Genomic DNA, 18942 nt, shown 5'->3' with positions numbered 1-18942 from the left:
GAAAATCCTGATCAAATTCATTAAATGCAAACAGTATTAAAACACATTTGTTTAATATCAAGACAGACACCTTGTGATTCCCTTCTCCATTCATCCCTCCCCACTGATCTTCCCCCTGGCACTTATCCCTGCAAGTAGAAGTGTTACATCTGCCCATTCACCTCCTCCCTCACCTCTATTCAGGGCCAGAAAAAAACAGTCTTTCCAGTAATACATCACCTGTGAGTCTGTCAGTGTGATCTACTGTATCTGGTGTTCCCAGAGTGGCCTCCTCTACATCGGTGAGACCCAATGTATATTTGGGGACCACTTTATCGAGCACCTTCGCTTCATTTGAAACCGGCAGGACTTCCCAGTGGCCAACCATTTTAATTCCGATCCCATTCCTATTCCAACGTACCAGTCCATGGGCACCCCTACAGCCAAGATGAGGTTGGAAGAGTAACACCTCATATTCCATCTGGGTAGCCTCCAACCTGATGGCATGGACATCGGTTTCTCTAACCACTCACCCTGTTCCCCTTATCCCACTGGCCTCATCACTTTCCTCTGCCCTGTCCATTCCCACCATTCCTCCCTCCGGTTGCCCTGCCCACCTCCTTCCCTTTATTCCATGCTCCACTGCCCTTTCCTATCAGATTCCATCAGTCTCAGCCCTTTTAAAGATTAGCTATATTTGTCATACATGCATCAAAACAGTGAAATGTGTCATTTTCATGTCAACAACCACAGTCCAAAGGTGTGCTGGAGGCTAATCACCAGTGCTGCCATGCTTCCAGTGCCTACATAGCATGCCCACAACTGATTAACCACAACTTAATGTCCTTTTGGAAAATGTGGGAGGAAACTGGAGCGCCCAGAGGAAACCCATGCGGTCACGGCGAGAATGCACAAATTCCTTACAGAAAGCAGCAGAAATTGAAGCTCGGTGTTCTGACTGCCGGCACTATAAAGCATGATGCTAACCACTATATAATCTTGCTCCCTTTGTCACTTCCACCGAGAGTCATACTGCATAGATACAGGCCCTTCAGCCCTCCTGCTTCATGCAAACCAGGATTCCCATCTAAGCTCAAGCCATTTGTCCGTGTTGGCCTGTATCCCTCTAAACCTCTCAGATCCATGTACCTACCCTATCACCTATTTCCTGCTAGCTTCTAACATCACATCATTCCCACATCAACTCCCTCACCTGGATCTACCTATCACCTGCCAGCTCGTGCCCCACCCCTCCCCCCCAACTTTTTAAATAGTCCATCCCTCTCCTTCTTTCCAGTCCTGATGAAGGGTCACAACCTGAAATGTTGACTGTTTATTCATTTCCATGGATGCTGCCTGGCTTGCTGAGTTCCTCCAGCATTTTGTGTGTTACTCTAGATTTACAGCAGAATCTCTATCATTTATATATAATTAAATTGCTTCTTCCCTCTATTCCCCTCCAGCTTCCATTCCTATCAGGATCCTTCAGTTTGTTGTCAATTCCAATTCCAAATATCTCCCCCCAGCTTCTGACACCATTCCCACTCTCCCCCACTCTATCTGCCCAACATCCTCTCACCCGGATCCACCTATCACCAGCCAGCTCTTGTCCAGCCCTTCTCTTCACTGTTTTATAACAGTTATCTCCTCTGTCAGTCCAGACGAAGGGTCTCAACCTGAAATATTAACTGACCATTTTCCTCCATGAATGCTGCCTGAGCCGCTGTGTTCCTCCAGTATTTTGTATGAGCTGCTGCAGATTCCAGCATCTGCAGTCATTCGCGTGTCTGACAAAGAACAATCTGCAAAACTTCCCTCCTCCCCGGAATAAAGAAGTGATTTGGTGTGCTCAAACTCACCTTAAGATAGTTCACATTTCAAATTAAGTTTAATATTAACATATGCAATTATCTCCATATACTACACCAAGATTAGTTTTCTTTATAGGAAAACAAATACAGTTCAATTTATGAAAAACTATAAATAATAAAGACTAACAAACAACATACAGTTGTAAGAAAATTTTGTGAACACTTTGCAATTACCTGGTTTTCTGCGTCAATTACTCATAAAATGTGGTCTGACCTTCATCTCAAGTCACAATAATAGACTAACGCATTCTGCCTAAACTAGTAACACACAAGTGCACTTCTTTTTGTCAATACTGAGTACACCATTTAAACAATCAGTCTACGTTCAAAAAAATGTGAATCTCTGGGGTTTTTCACCCAGAGAGTGGTGGATATGTGGAATGCTCTGCCCCAGAAGGCAGTGGAGGCCAAGTCTCTGGATGCATTCAAGAGAGAGTTAGATACAACTCTTATAGATAGCGGGGTCAAGGGATATGGGGAGAGGGCAGGAACGGGGTACTGATTGTGTATCATCAGCCATGATCACAGTGAATGGTGGTGCTGGCTAGAAGGGCCGAATGGCCTACTCCTGCACCTACTGTCTATTGTCATGGCTTCTACAAAAGGTATTTGGAGTCAGGTGTTCCAATCAATGAGATGAATTTGGAGGTGTGGGCTGTAGAGGTTCCATGCCCTATAAAACAAAGACAGAGTCAGGTTGCTTACAGAGCTGTTTACATGCACCATGCCTCAATCAAAACAACTTTGAGGACCAAAGAATTGTAGAGATGCATGAAGCTGGAAAAGGCTACAAAAGCATTTCTAAATACCTGAGTGTTCATCAGTCCACAGTAAGGGAAAGTGTCTGCAAACGGAGGATATTCAGTACTATTGCTACTCTCCCTTGGGGTGGGCGTCCTACAAAGATCACACCAAGAGCACAACGTGCAATGCTGAAGGAGGTGGAAAAGAACCCAAGGGCAACAGAAAAAGACCTGCAGGAAGCTCTAGAACTTGCTAAAGTCTCTGTTCATGTGTCCACTCCAAGAAAAACACTGATCAAGATTTATGGAAGGACACCACAGAGAAAACTACTTTCCAAAACAAAAACATTGTTGCACATCTCGAACTTGCAAAAAAAACCTGGATGTTCCTCAATGCTTCTGGGACAATGTTCTGTGGACAGATGAGACAAAAGTTTAACTTTTTAAGCAGAGATTCACTCTATATTTGGAGGAAAAAGGGCACTGCACATGAACACCAAAACCTCATCCCAACTGTGAAGCATGGTGGAAGGAGCATCATGGTTTGGGGCTGCTTTGCTGCCTCAGGGCCTGGACAGCTTGCAATTGTTGAGGGAGCAATGAATTCAAATTGTATAAAAACATTTTACAGGAGAATGCCAGGGTAGCGGTCTGTCACCTGAAGTTTAATCAAAGTTGGATGATGCAACAAGACAATGATCTGAAACACAAGAGTAAATAAACAACAAGAATGGTTTAAAAAGAGAAAAAAAAAGTGTTTTGGAAAGCCAAGTCAAAGTCCAGATCTTAACCCAATTGAGATGCTGTGGCATGACCTGAAGAGGGCTGTTCATGCAAGGTTTCTCAGAATTATTGATGAACTAAAACAGTTTTGTATGGAGGAATGGTCTAAAATTCCTCCTCGCCGTTGTGCATGTCTGATCAGCAGCTACAGGAAATGTTTGGTGGATATTATTGCTGCAAGGGAGGTTCCAGCAGTTATTAAATACATGGGTTCACATACTTTTTACAGCCTGGACTGTGAATGGTTAAACAACATGTTCTATAAAGACATGTAAAGTACAATTGTTCATGTATTATCAGTTTAGGCAGATTGTGTGTTTATTATTGTGACTTAGATGAAGATCAGACCACATTTTATGAGCAATTATGAGTAATGAGTAATTACTGCAGAAAACCAGGTAATCGCAAAGGGTTCACAAAGTTTTACTTGCAAGTGTAGTGTACAAAGGACAAATCGTGCAAATAAAGTAAATAAATAAATGCTGAGAACACGAGTTGCAGAATCTTTGAAAGTGAGTCCACCAGTTATGGGATCAGTTCAGTGTTGAAGTAAGTGAAGTTATCCACGTTGGTTCAGGAGCCTGATGGTTGAAGGGTAATAACTGTTCCTGAATCTGGTGGTGTAACTTAGGAAGAAAAGCAGAGCTGTTCTCTGAGCAGCTGGTTCAGGGAGCAGAATGAACTTCAAGTAATGAAGGCACACAGGGAGTGGTGACAACCAACTCATCTACACAGACAGTAGAAATGAAATCAGAGCTTTCTCAAGTCAAATGGGACGCAGGATGAGATAGTCATTCACTGCTTAACAAGGAAAGAATGGGGAATGGCTTGGGAATGAGGCAGCACAATAGCACGGAGGTTAGCACAACGCTTTACAGTACAGGTGACCTAGGTTCAATTCCTGCTGCTGCTTGCAAGGAGTTTGTACATTTTTCCCGTGACGTGTGGGTTGCCTCCAGGTTCTCTGGTTTCCTCCATAAATCTGAGGATATACAGGTTAGGATTAGTAAATTGTGGGCACATTATGTTCGTGTCAGAAGCAGGGCAACACTTACGGGCTGCACCCACACATCCTTTCAGATTACGCCAATCGCTGATGCAACAATACATTGTACTGTGTGTTTGTTTCAATGTACATGTGACAGGAAAGGGGACTGACTAAGGGTACAACCAAAAGCCCTAGAAACAACCGGACAGCACAAGCAGAAATAGCAAGCATTTGTTGGGCCAAATGGCCTTATGTGCTACACAGGCCTCTTGGCCATAGAATCCACTCATTTCAGTCTTTCGGTGAAATCAAAGACACCCTACAGTCAATGACGGTGCGGAAGCCCCACCTGTTAGTGTACCGACAAAGCGCTGGAGGGCAGCCAGGTCCAAGAATACCGCTCCGTCGTACCCGGACTCGATCTCTCGGAGAACATAGTCCCTGCAGAGAGAACAAAACAGAGCAGTGCACACAGCTGCTCCACACAACACAGTTCCTATGCATGGTGGTGACATCCATGTATACACATTACTCCACACAACACAGCTCCTACATCTACTGCAGACGACACAGTTCCTGTACATGGTGGTGAGGTCCCTGTTCACACATCTACTGCACACGACATAGCTCCTGTACATGGTGGTGAGGTCTTTGTTCTGCTACTTTGTCAAGTTTAAGCTTATTGTTATTCAACCATATATATGTATATAACCAAATGAGACACTGTTCCTCCAGACCAAGATGCACAGAGCAGTACATATAACACACACACACACACACACACACACACACACACACACACACACACACACACACACACACACACACACACACACACACACACACACACACACACACACACACACACACACACACACACACACACACACACACACACACACACACACACACACACACACACACACACACACACACACACACACACACACACACACACACACACACACACACACACACAGTAAAACTACAACAAATAAACAATAAAATAGTAAGATTTATTCCAGAAGATTTGGGCAAGTTTATTGATGATAATAGTTCCAAGCACCGTACCACACAATCATTGTTAATGCAAATTAAACCTTAGATACAGGCCTAGAAAGGAGAATGAAGGTTTATAGGCCATCTCAGAGAGGTAAGCTAGATTGACCATGAAGTAGGTTACAAGGACAGTACCTACAATGGGCTAAACGGCCTGAATTATCAATGTTTTTATTTAGAGATACAGCATGGTGACAAGTCCTTCTAACCCAACAGGCTCGCACCACTTAATTACACTCATCTGACCAATTAAACTTGTTCTATGCTCTACACATGTTCTATGTACCCATGTTTTCTTCATGCACTTCATTACCCGATGGAAAAATCTATCAATAAACTTTGACTGTTGGTTACTGGTTTACTATTGTCACGTGTGGGGTGATGGGGTGGAGATAGGTCTCTACAAAAGGAGGCACAAGACACCCCTTCCCTATGCTAGCATGCAGTCACCCTTGGACAAGCAGCACCTGCTTAGCTCCCTGATCAGGGTCACGCAAGGCCATGGGAGCAGATGGTGCATATCACAACTGACACCAGGCAGACAACTTCTGAAGAGTATTGATAATGATAGTAGTCATTCATCCTGTAAAGACATTGCCCAGGAGAAGGCAATGGCAAACCACTTCTGTCGAGAAATTTGACAAGAATAACCATGGTCATGGAAAGACCATGATAGCCCACATCATATAATACAGCACATAATGAACGTGCAGGAGACAGTCAGGTGGAAGGGCATAACAAGGTAGATGATGAGGTTAATACCTTATCTTTATTGAATGACTGATCCATTCAATAGCCTTTTAGCAGTGGATAGAAGCTATCCTTGAGCCTGGTGGCACACACAAAATGCTGGAGGAACTCAGCAGGGCAGGCAGCATCTAGGCAGCCAAAATGTCGTCTGTACTCTTGTCCAAAATGCTGCCTAGCCTGAGCTCCTCCAGCATTTTGTGTGTTGCTCAGATTTCCAGTATCTGCAGATTTTCTCGTGCTTGAGCCTGGTGGTATGCATTTTCATACTTTTGTAGCTTCTGCCCAATGGGAGGAAGGAGAAGACAGAATGTCCAGAGTGGGAGAGGTAATTTATAATGTTGCCAGCAAGTGTAGACAGAACCCATGGAGGGGAGGCTGGTTTTCATGATCAACTGGTCAGGTCCACAACTTTCTGTAGATGTACTAACACCAGAGTACTGGAGGAGGCCTATATATAACATCCCCACTGCGATAAAGCAACACCAACTCTGATGGATGCGTCATGTCATCTGGATGCCTAATTCACATTTCCCCAAACAAATCCTTCACTTCTAGTCAAAGGAAGTTTTTGCCCTGGTGGGCAAGGGAAATGTTTCACAGATAATATCAAAAATCAGCCTGAAGAAATACAACATTACAGCTAAAACTGGAAAGACACTGCACGTAGCGACACACTCAGCCATTCAGGAACAGCTTCTTCCCCCTCTGCCATCTGATTCCTAAATGGACATTGAACCCATGAACAGTATCTAACTTTCCTTTGTTATTTCTGATTTTGCATTTTAACTGTTTAATCTATATAGAACCATAGAACATTACAGCACAGAAATAGGCCCTTCTTGGCTGTGCCGAACTATTTTTCTGCCTAGTCCCACTGACCTGCACCTGGACCATATCCCTCCATACACCTCTCATCCATGTACCTGTCCAAGCTTTACTTACATGTTAAAAGTGAGCCCACATTTACCACTTCATCTGGCAGCTCATTCCACACTCCCACCACTCTCTGGCTGAAGAAGGCCCCCCCCCCCATGTTCCCTTTAAACTTTTCCCCCTTCACCCTTAACCCATGTCCTCTGGTCTTTTTCTCCTCTAGCCTCAGTGGAAAAAGCCTGCTTGCATTCACTCTATATATACCCATCATAATTTTATAAACCTCTATCAAATCTCCCCTCATTCTTCTATGCTCCAGGGAATAAAGTCCTAACCTATTCAACCTTTCTCTGTAACTCAGTTTCTCAAATCCCAGCAACATCCTTGTAAACCTTCTCTGCACTCTTTCAACCTTATTAATATCCTTCCTGTAATTAAGTGACCATAACTGCACCCAATACTCCAAATTCGGCCTCACCAATGTCTTATACAACCTCACCATTACATTCCAACTCTTATACTCAATACTTTGATTTATAAATGCCAATGTACCAAAAGCTCTCTTTACGATCCTATCTACCTGTGACGCCACTTTTAGGGAATTTTGTATCTGTATTCCCAGATCCCTCAGTTCTATAGCACTCCTCAGCGACTTACCATTTACCTTGTATGTTCTACCTTGGTTTGTCCTTCCAAGGTGCAATACCTCACACTTGTCTGCATTAAACTCCATCTGCCATTTTTCAGCCCATTTTGCCAGCTGGTCCAAATCCCTCTGCAAGCTTTGAAAACCTTCCTTACTGTCCAGTACACCTCCAATCTTTGTATCATCAGCAAATTTGCCGATCCAATTTACCATATTATCATCCAGATCATCGATATGGATGACAAATAACAATGGACCCAGCACTGATCCCTGTGGCACACCACTAGTCACAGGCCTCCACTCAGAGTAGCAATCCTCCAACTACCATTCTCTGGCTTCTCCCATTGAGCCAACGTCTAATCCAATTTACTACATCACCATGTATACCTAGCGACTGAATCTTCCTAACTAACCTCCCATGTGGGACCTTGTCAAAGGCCTTACTGAAGTCCATGTAGACAACATCCACTGCCTTCCCTTCATCCACTTTCCTGTTAACCTCCTCCAAAAACTCTAATAGATTGGTTAAACATGACCTACCACGCACAAAGCCACGTTGACTCTCCCTATCCAAATATTTATAGATCCCATCTCTTAGTACTCCTTCCAATAATTTACCTACTACTGACGTCAAACTTACTGGCCTATAACTTCCTGGATTTCTTTTAGAGCCTTTTTTAAAACAACAGAACAACACGAGTTATCCTCCAATCCTCTGGCACCTCACCTGTAGATACCGACATTTAAATATATCTGCCAGGGCCCCTGCAATTTCAACACTAGTCTCCTTCATGGTCTGAGGGAATACCCTGTCAGGTCCTGGGGATTTATCTACTCTGATTTGCCTCAAGACAGCAAGCACCTCTTCCTCTTCAATCTGTATAGGTTCCCTTTCATACTTGTTTGCCTTATTTCCATAGACTCCATGCCAGTTTCCTTAGTAAATACAGATGCAAAAAACCCATTTAAGATCTCCCCCATTTCTTTAGGTTCCATACATAGCCGACCACTCTGATCTTCAAGAGGACCAATTTTATCCTTTACTATCCTTTTGCTCTTAACATACCTGTAGAAGCTCTTTGGTTTATCCTTCACCTTGACTGCCAAAGGAACCTCATGTCTTCTTTTAGCCCTCCTGATTTCTTTAAGTATACTTTTTATACTCCTCATGCACCTCATTTGCTCCCTGTTGCCTATACATGTTATACATCTCTCTCTTCTTGTTTATCAGAGTTCTAATCTCACTCAAGAACCAAGGTTCCTTATTCTTATTCACTTTGCCTTTAATCCTAACAGAAACATACAAACTCTGCACTCTCAAAATTTCTCCTTTGAAGGCCTCCCACTTACCAATCACATCCTTGCCAGAGAACAACCTGTCCCAATCCACGTTTTTTAGATCCTTTCTCATTTCTTCAAATTTGGCCGTTTTTCCAGTTTAGAACCTCAACCCGAGGACCAGAACTATCTTTATTTTAAGAGCAAGTTGAAACTAATGGTGTTATGGTCACTGGAACCAAAGTGTTCCCCGACACACACTTCTGTCACCTGTCCTAACTCGTTTCCTAATAGGAGATCTAATATTGCATCCTCTCTAGTCGGTACCTCTATATATTGATTTAGAAAACTCTCCTGGACACATTTTACAAACTCTAACACGTCTAGACCTTTAACAGTATTTACTTATTTTTTTCTACATGATCATGTATTGCATTGTGCTGCTGCCACTAAGTTAACAAATTTCATGACCTATGCCGATGATAATACACCTGATTCTGATTCTTATTACTGAGGAAATCTGTACAAGAGGGAGCTGTGCTACATGAGAGTGACATCCACTATGCCACAGAGGACAAGCAGCAGCTGCGAAAGGAGAGAATGAACAACCAGAAGATCCAACCCCTAACCGCAGCCACCACTTACTCTTGCCCACTCTGCAGCAGAACATGTGAATCCCGGATCAGCCTCTACAACCACCCAAGGACTCACTAATAGACAACTTCTGAGGAGAACATCATACTCGACACAAGTGATTGCACTACTACTCTGCAGCTTCTTGTGGTCTTGAGCAGAGCAGTGTGCATCCAAAAGGACACTTTCTAAGTTGCACCTGAAAAACTAGGGAAATGCTATATTTCCTTCACATTTCCTCAGTGTTTTCCTCCACAGAGTGCCGTATGACCTGCTATCTGCATTTCCTGTTTTTATTTCAGAAGCATGCCAACACATGCAGGCGGCCCCCATCACATATTTAGAATGTGTTGGTCGATGACACAAACAATGTATTTCATTGCATGCTTCAATTATTTATTGTAAGGGTTTGTTGTTTCTTTCCCTTGTTTATGTTGTCATTAAATAAGATCACGGTGCTCTGATCTTGGGTTCAGTTCCCCATTATAAATCAAGCATGATGGATTGGCAGAGCAGACTCGATGGACCAGATGGCCTAATTCTGCTCCTACGTCTTGTGTTTGTTGCAGAGGTCAGATGGTAAGGGCCATTAAAATGCTATGGGTACAAACACAGCCAACTCTATGTTGACAATACGACAACATTTCTTGACCGTAAGAATGGGGAAACAGAACATTACAGCACCTACTTCGACCCTTTAACCTACTCCGAGATCAATCTAATCCTTCCCTCCTACATCTACTGTACCACCATATTTTCATCCCTGCGCCCAAGAGTCTCTTCAATGTTCCTAATGTATCTGCCTCTACCACCATCCTTGACAGTGTGAAAATTAAACTATTTTTATTGCACCTGGATTGCTCTGTAGTTCCAATATTCGCCCATCTCAACATATGACGACTTTGCAATTCTCTTGGGTCGAGAATTCCTAAGATTCACGCTAGCTTTTGTTTTCGGTGAGGTTTACAGTGAAGAGGTTTTCCATATTCCTAGCCAGATGCATCAGAGCTTAGAGTGGCAACTGCTCTGCTCAGGCTCAGCACATCACAGAAAATAGTCCCATCTCCATTGACTGTCTACACTTCCTGCTGTCTTGGTAAAGCAGGAAAGACCACACATACCCCAGATATTGCCTCTTCTTCCCACATCCATTGGGCAGACAATTATCATTCCAACCAGCTTGGAGCAATAATCCTTTTATCCATCACTTTGTCGTTCATTCATTTATACAGGCTCCCAATTCACAATGCTACTATTTAAAATTTGCACATTTACTTCTCTTGTTAACCTTGTAATCTCTTCCAGCCTCTCAATTTGGTTTAAAGCAACTCTGGCCATTTGTGACTCCCTCATATCTTTCACCTCTACAATTGATTGCCCTGAGCTCTCCAAGCCACAGACCCTGAACCTTTTTAAAAAAAAATGTAGCAGGGAAAGTTTAGATTGATCATAAAGTAGGTTAAATGATAGGTACAACATCATGGGCCAAAGGGCCTGCACTGTGCTTTTATGTTCTATTCAAAAGCCTGAAGCCATCTAACATCAGACTCAAGACACTTAAAACACTTTGAAACTGGTCTCTAGTATGATTAGACAGTATGATTAGAATCTAGTATCATTAGACTTGACAATCTACCTCGTTACAGTCCTGCACCTTATTGTCTAGCTGCACCGCACTTCTCTGGCACTGTAACACTTTATTCTGCATTATGTTATTGCTCTTTCCTTGTACCACCTCAATGCATTGATGTCATGAAATTATCTCCACTGACGGCAAGGCAGTCTAATGGTTAGCGTAACACTATTACAGCACCAGAGACCCAGGTTCAGTTCCCGCCACTGACTGCAATGCTCCCCAGCAACAATGTGGATTTCCTCCAGGTATTCCAGTTTCCTCCCACATTTCAAAGACTTACGGATTAGTAAGTTAATTGGTCACATGGGTGCAACTGAACAGCACAGGCTCGTTGGGCCAGAAAGACCTGCTACCATGCTGTATCTCCAAATTAACAAATACAAAAATTTTACTTGAGAACAGCCTTTTCACTCTACCTCAGTAGATTTGACAATAGTAAACCAACGCGAAGATGAGGAATGAAGGAGCAGGGGCCCTGGCAGAAATATTTAAAATGTTGATATCTATGGGTCAGGTGCCGGAGGATTGGAGGATAGCACATGTAGTTTCATTGTTTAAAAAAGGCTCAAAAAGTAAACCGGGAAATTATAGGCCGGTAAGTTTGACATTGGTAGTAGGTAAATTATTGGAAGGAATACTAAGAGATAGGACCTACAAGTATTTGGATAGACAGGGACTTATTAGAAACAGTCAGCATGGCTTTGTGCGTGGTAGGTCATGTTAGAGTTTTTTGAGGATGTTACCAGGAAAGTGGATGAAGGGAAGGCCGTGGATGTTGTATACATGGATTTCAGTAAGGCCTTTGACAAGGTCCCGCATGGGAAGTTAGTTTGGAACATTCAGTCGCTAGGTATACATGGAGAGGTAGTAAATTGGATTAGACATTGGCTCACTGGAAGAAGCCAGAGAGTGGTATCACTGGAAGAAGCCAGAGAGTGGTAGTGGAGGATTGCTTCTCTGAGTGGAGGCCTGTGACTAGTAGTGTGCCACAGGAATCAGTGCTGGGTCCATTGTTATTTGTCATCTATATCAATGATCTGGATGATAATGTGGTAAACTGGATCAGCAAATGTGTTGATGATACAAAGATTGGAAGCGTAGTGGACAGTGAGGAAGGTTTTCAAAGCTTGCAGAGGGATTTGGACCAGCTGGAAAAATGGGCTGACAAATGGCAGATGGAGTTTAATGCGGACAAGTGTGAGGTATTGCACTTCGGAAGGTCAAACCAAGGTGAACATACAAGGTAAATGGTAGGACACTGAGGAGTACAGTAGAACTGAGGAATCTGGGAGTACAGATACATAATTTCCTAAAAGTGGCTTCACAAGTAGATAGGGTTGTAAAGAAAGCGTTTGGTACATTGGCCTTTATAAATCAAAGTATTGAGTATAAGAGTTGGAATGTAATGGTGAGGTTGTACAAGACATTGGTGAGACCGAATTTGTGTGCAGTTTTGGTCACCTAATTACAGGATATATTAATAAGGTTGAAAGAGTGCAGAGAAGGTTTATAAGGATGTTGCCGGGACTTGAGAAACTGAGTTACAGAGAAAGGTTGAATAGGTTAGGACTTTATTCCCTGGAGCATAGAAGAATGAGGGGTGATTTGACAGAGGTGTATAAAATTATGATGGGTATAGATAGAGTGAATGCAAGCAGGCTTTTTCCACTGAGGCCAGGGGAGAAAAAAAAGAGGTCATGGGTTAAGGGTGAAGGGGGAAAATTTTAAAGGGAACATTGGGGGGGGGGACTTCTTCACGCTGAGAGTGGTGAGAGTGTGGAATGATCTGCCAGATGAAGTGGTAAATGCGGACTCACTTTTGACATTTAAGAAAAACTTGGTCAGGTATATGGATGAGAGGGGTTTAGAGGGATATGGCCCAGGTGCAGGTCAGTGGGACTAGGCAGAAAAATAGTTTGGCACAGGCAAGAAGGGCCAAAAGGCCTGTTTCTGTGCTGTAATGTTCTGTGGTTCTAAGTGCAGATTCAAACGGTGTGGTCTTTTAAGTTGGGTCTACACCAAAAAGTTATCCAAGACTAACCTGCAGGTCCGGTGTCCGACGTACAGAAGTAAAGCGGTCAGCAGGTAGAGGTAAAACTTCACCAGGTGCTGGAGAGGTAAGACAAGAACCATCACGCTAAGGAAGTGACCTGCAAAACAAACAATGAAATTCAGCAACAAAGGTAAGGAACTCACTATCAGCAATTGCTCAAATACTCTGCCACATCTCAAGTACTTCCTATAGTGGCCTAATTCTGCCTTATGGGGTGAAGGGTGCACATGCTCCTGTTGAGAGGGTTGAGTATTCCAAGTTCCTATGAGTGAACAACACCAATTGCCTGTCCTGGTCCAATAACATTGACACCATGGCCAACAGAGCTTACTTCCGCAACAGACTGAAGAAATTCTAAATGTCCACTTTGACGTTCACCAATTCTTATTTATGCACCATAGAAAGCATCCTATTTGGATGCATCACAGTTTGATATGTCAACTGTTCTGCCTATGACCAGAAGAAAGTGCAGACTTGTGGACGTTGCTCAGCACATCACAGAAATCAGACTTCCCTCTATGGATTTGGTGTATACTTCTTGCTGCCTCAGTAAAGCAGTCAACAAAATCAAAGATCCCACCCACCCACCCCACACAATCTCTCTTCAGCCCAGCTCCCATCAGACAGAAGATACAAAAAGCCTGAGAGCACATATCAGCTTCTATCCCACCATTAAGACTATTGAGTGATTCTCTACTATGATAAGATGAACTTCTAACCTCACCATCTACCTCATTATGATCTTGCACCTTACTGTCTACCTGCACTGCACTTTCTCTGTGGCTGTTATGATGATGAGATACAATCCAGGATGCACTGGGACACATCATCAGTGATGTAAGCTGAGGTCAACAGGTGTTTCAGGTCTTTCAACATCAGACACTCGCCCAGGTGACCCAGCCAGGGTTGGTCAGGTACTGGCTTCTGTCCCAGGGGTCACACCTCTTGATCCATAGACATCTAGAGGCTCGTTCAGCCACAGTCCTGATGGCCCTTTTCTTTAGAGAACCACCCCCTATCCCGTAGTACCAAGGAAAGAATAGGTTCTGCAAAGCGAGGAGCCAGCAAAACCTCTACACCCCACCTCCACTTCATTCTGCATTGTTATTGTTTTCTCTTGTACTGATGTGATGAATTGATCTCCACGGACAGTATGCAAAGTAAGTTTTTCACTATCATAGTACATATGACAATAATAAACCAATTTGGCCCTTAGCCTTCTTTACTTCCTATTCCATTAGTTAAACCCTTAAAATCCTAAAAGGCTTGTTGAATTTTATAATGTATATCAAATCATTTCCTAGTCATAAATCTTTGCTGACTGAATCTAATCTTATTCTCATCTAAGACAAGGGAGCAGAACTAGGCCATTCAGTCCATTGAGTCCGATCTGCCATTCCATCATGCCCAATTTATTATCCCTCTCAATCCCATTCTCTCTATAACCCTTGACGTCTTTACTAATCAAGAACCTATCAACTTCCACTTTAAATATACCCAATGACATGGTCTCCACAGCCTTCTGTGGCACTGAATTCCACAAATTCATCACCTTCTGGTTAAAGAAATTTCTTTTCATCTGTTCTAAAGGGATATCCTTGCATTCTAATTCTAATTTTGAAACCAATTCACTGCACAGGTTTCCTCTGGACACTCTAATTTCCCCCCCCCCCCCCCCATCACAGAGGTATGTGCACTGGTGGGTGAACTGACTGTTGTAAATTGATAAACAGAAGGGATTCTGCAGGTTCTGGAAATCCAGGGCAACACACACAAAACACTGGAGGAACTCGGTCATAAGCAATGTTCTGGCTGAGACCCGTCATCAGAACTGGAAAGGGAGAGGAATTCACAGTGAGGTAGGGGGAGGGGAAGGAGTACAAACTGGCAGATGATGGATAATACCAGATGAGGGGGAGGTTGGTAGGTGGAAAGGGGGGTAGTTGAAGTGAGAAGTGATAGGTGGAAGAGGTAAAAGGCTGAAGGAGGAATCTGAAAGGAGAGGAGCATGGACCATGGCAGAAAGGGACAAAGAAGGTGCACCAAAGAGAGGGCAGGTAAGGAGGAAAGGGGTGAGAGGAGACAACTTGGGAAATGAAAAAAAGGGGAGGTGGAGAAATTACTAGAAATTGGAATAGTCAATGTTCATGCTCTCAGATCCTGGACCCTGATGCCTTGATTACACTGGGCTTAACTTGGTAGTCAACTAGCCTATCAATGTTTGAGAGATTGGAAACAGATTACGAAAGAATGAACAAACTTCACAACTACAGCAGAGTCACAGATTAATACAGACCAGACAGAGGCCCGTTGGCCCAACTGGTCCCTTTGACCATCTGAGCCTTAAAGAGGCAGCATTCATCATTAAGGAGCCCTACCACCTATGAAATGCCCTTTTCTCATTCCCACCATCAGGGAGGAAGGTTCAGGACCCTGAAAAGTTTCCAAATATCATAAAGTTACAATAAAGAGCCGTAAACAGTAAAAAGGGTGGCAGGATGGAGATACATCTCTACCAAAGGAGGTGTAAGGTGCTTCTTCCTTCCACTAGCCTGCAGGCCACCCTTCTTGGGTCACGTGAAGCTACTGGAGTAGGTGGTGGATGGTCATATAAGCACTTGGTGCATTTCATAAGTCCTGGTTATGTGATCACTGATGCCAAGCAATCGCTGAAGAATATTGATAACGGCTGGGGGCCAACCGTCTTGCAAACACTACCCAGAAGGCAATGGCAAACCACTTCTGTAGAAAAGTTTGCCAAGAACAATCACAATGATGGAAAGACCATGAACGCCTGTGTCATATGACAAGGCACATAACAAATAAACGAAACAGTAGAAAACTAACTCAAATCAACAATTGCCGTAATCAACCTTTGCCTTTAAAACTGCATCAATTCTCTCAGGTACACTGTCATGCAGTTTTATAAGAAAATCGGCTAGTAGATTGTTCCAAGCACATTGGAGGACATGCCACAGTTCTGCTAACTTTGGCTATCTCACTTGCTTTTGTCTCTCCAGATAATCCTAGACAACCTCGATGATGTTGAGATCAGGGCTCTGTGGAGGCCATCCCATCTGAAACCATATAAAAAATCTAGGGCACCCAAGACTTTTGCACAGTACTGCAGCATCCAGCATCTCGACTTTTGGCTTTGATAAGTCAACCAGGATTCATAAAGAGAAGGCTGCATGCAATGCTTACCCAGGTAGTAGACATTCCACAGGACAAACTTGTACTTAATCAGCATCTCCTCATTCCTGGCTTGGATCTGCTCGGCAAAGAGACCAACATCCCACTTGTACAGCAAGTTGAGCACCACGAGGGTGGGGAGCCGCAGGGCCACATTAGCCACCGTTTCTGCCAGAGACATCCTCCCGGATTATCACCAACTGCTGCCTTACTACCGTGGCCTTCAGGCTGAGAGTCAGGAGTATGCAGCAGGTGGCCTGTAAACCCTAGTGTACCAGCAAGTAACATGCAGTGCCCCCTCAGGCCTGCCTTGGGTATACCTTGAATTCGCAATCAGCCCTGTATACATCAGCTCCTGCATTCATTAAATTGTAGACCCCCATCCCTTCAAATGGCTGCTCACCCATTCTTTGTGTAAACCTATCCACTACCCTCTTGCTTGGGCTACATAAATGACTGAACAGTAAATACCCCACACTGGCAAGTAAATACCTCACTGCTTAAGCTCCATATACACCACCACCCAACATACATCCAGTAAATACCCAACACATCTCACTCCCAAGGCACAGCTATCCAGTATAAGACACAGGACACTCACTCTTGCCCTGTCTAGTTCCCACAGTCACCGTTCAATCCACACTTATGCACTATAAAACCTTCTCTTTAACGACTTAATCAAGCTTATCCTCTCCCTCTCCTCTGACCCAACAAAACTGAGTCAATGCCTCTGGTCAACTCACTCTCTCTCTCTAGTCCTCTATTTCACTCTCCCTCCCCTTTCTAACCTACCCTCACCTCTGACCCTCTCGTTTCCCTTCCTCACTCTTCCACTACCCTCTCTCCCTCCCCTGCACTCTCTCCCTTACTCTTCTCCTACTCTTTCTCCTCCCCTCCCCTCTTCACTCTCCTCTTTTCACTCCCTCCCGTAGCTCTTCCTCACTCTCCCCGTCCCTGTCTCTTTCTTTTCCTCTCCCTCCCTCCCTACACACACGGTTCCCTCCTTTCTGTTGCACTCAGTGCCTGTCCTGCTCTTCTCTCTTCAACTCTCAGCACTCCCACTTTCTTCTGAGGCCAACCTCCAACCTTTGCTCTCCTTGCTGTTGAACACCCCCACTCGGTTGCTCTGCTCCGCCCCCCTGCTCTGCTTCCCCTCCGGCCTCTCCCACCTTGCACCCTCTCAGGTCGCTCAGTCTCCCAACGCTGCCGTTGCCTCCATTTTCTCTGAACTTTTACCCTGCTGAGGAAGTGCAGCGTGGTTCCGCCCCGCCTGCGCTGATTGGTCAGCGCGCCGTACGGGGGCTGACCCAGCGTTCCTAAGAAGATTACTCGGCATGATTGACAAAGGAATGGGCGGGGCTAAATGGGGTGGGGGCGGGGACGGAGAGGGAAAAGTGAGGGTTAAAAACTGAGGGAGCTTGAAAAGTAAAAAGAAAGAAAAAGAGGGGTGAGGGTTAAAACAGGGTGAGTAAGGAGTAAAACGGAGAGTCGGGTGAAATAATGAGCAAAACGAAGTGAGGGGACTGAAAGGTAAAACGGGGAGAATGAGAGTTAAAAAACCGAGGAGGTAAAGGAATGAGGGGTAAAACGGGAAGGGCGAGGTAAACACGGAGATTGAGGGGTGAAACGGGGGAAGTGAGAGGTAAAACGGAGAGAATAAGGGGTAAAACAGCGAATGAGAGAGGGGTAAAACATTGAGAGTGAGAGGTAAAAATAGGGGGAGTGAGAGGGAAAACAAGTGGAGTCGGTAAACAGACGAAGGGTGAAAATGGGAAGTGGGGTAAAATGCAGAGAATGGGGGTAAAAATGCAGTGCGATAAAAATAGGGAGACAATCAGGGATAAAAACAGTGGAAGTGAAGAGTAAAATGGGGACTGGGGGTAAAACGGAGAGTGAGTGGTAAAACATGGAGAGTTCAGGGTAAAAACAGGAAGTGAGGGTAAAACAGAGATTGAGGGGTACAGGGAGAGTGAAGGCTAAAACAGTGGGGTAAAAACGGAGGAAGGGATAAAACGGAGAGAGTGAGGGGTTTAAATGGGGAGTGAAGGATAAATCGGAGAGAGAGGGGTAAAAACGGAGGAAGGGATAAAACTGAGAGAGTGAGGGGTATAAATGGGGAGTGAAGGATAAAATGGAGAGAGGGGTAAAACAGAGTGAAGTGTAAAACAAGGAGATGGTAAAATGGGAATGTGAGGGTAAAAACAGTGTGAGGTGTAAAAATGGGAAGGGGTAAATATCAGGAGTAGGGGTAAAACATGAGGTGAGGGGTAAAAGGGGAGAGTGAGGGATAAAAGAGGGAGTGAGTGAGGGGTAAAATGGGGAAGTGATGGTTAAAACGGGAAATGAGGGGTAAAATGGGAAGTGAGGGACAAAATGGAGAGAGAGAGAGGTAAAAAAAGAGTGAGGGGTTAAATGGAGAGTGAAGTTTTAAATGGGGAGGGAAATATGGAGACAACAA

At 44.1% G+C, this 18942-nt stretch overlaps 1 protein-coding gene across 1 annotated transcript in view; it reads right to left on the bottom strand.

The window, feature by feature from the left end:
* LOC140726136 (RING finger protein 145-like) overlaps positions 1–17714 on the bottom strand; it is a 43036-nt gene extending 25322 nt beyond the window's left edge. The window contains exons 1-3 of the mRNA XM_073042108.1: positions 16497–17714; positions 13281–13389; positions 4714–4805 (exon numbers count right to left, since the gene is read on the bottom strand). Coding sequence (XP_072898209.1) covers positions 4714–4805; positions 13281–13389; positions 16497–16665 — 370 coding nt within the window. The 5' untranslated portion in view covers positions 16666–17714. The remainder of the gene's footprint in view (positions 1–4713; positions 4806–13280; positions 13390–16496) is intronic.
* Between the last annotated feature and the right edge of the window lie 1228 nt (positions 17715–18942).

Source organism: Hemitrygon akajei, chromosome 4 (assembly GCF_048418815.1).
Source record: "Hemitrygon akajei chromosome 4, sHemAka1.3, whole genome shotgun sequence".
NCBI classification, from domain to species: Eukaryota; Metazoa; Chordata; class Chondrichthyes; order Myliobatiformes; family Dasyatidae; genus Hemitrygon; species Hemitrygon akajei.
This window is presented reverse-complemented; position numbering and strand designations above follow the sequence as displayed.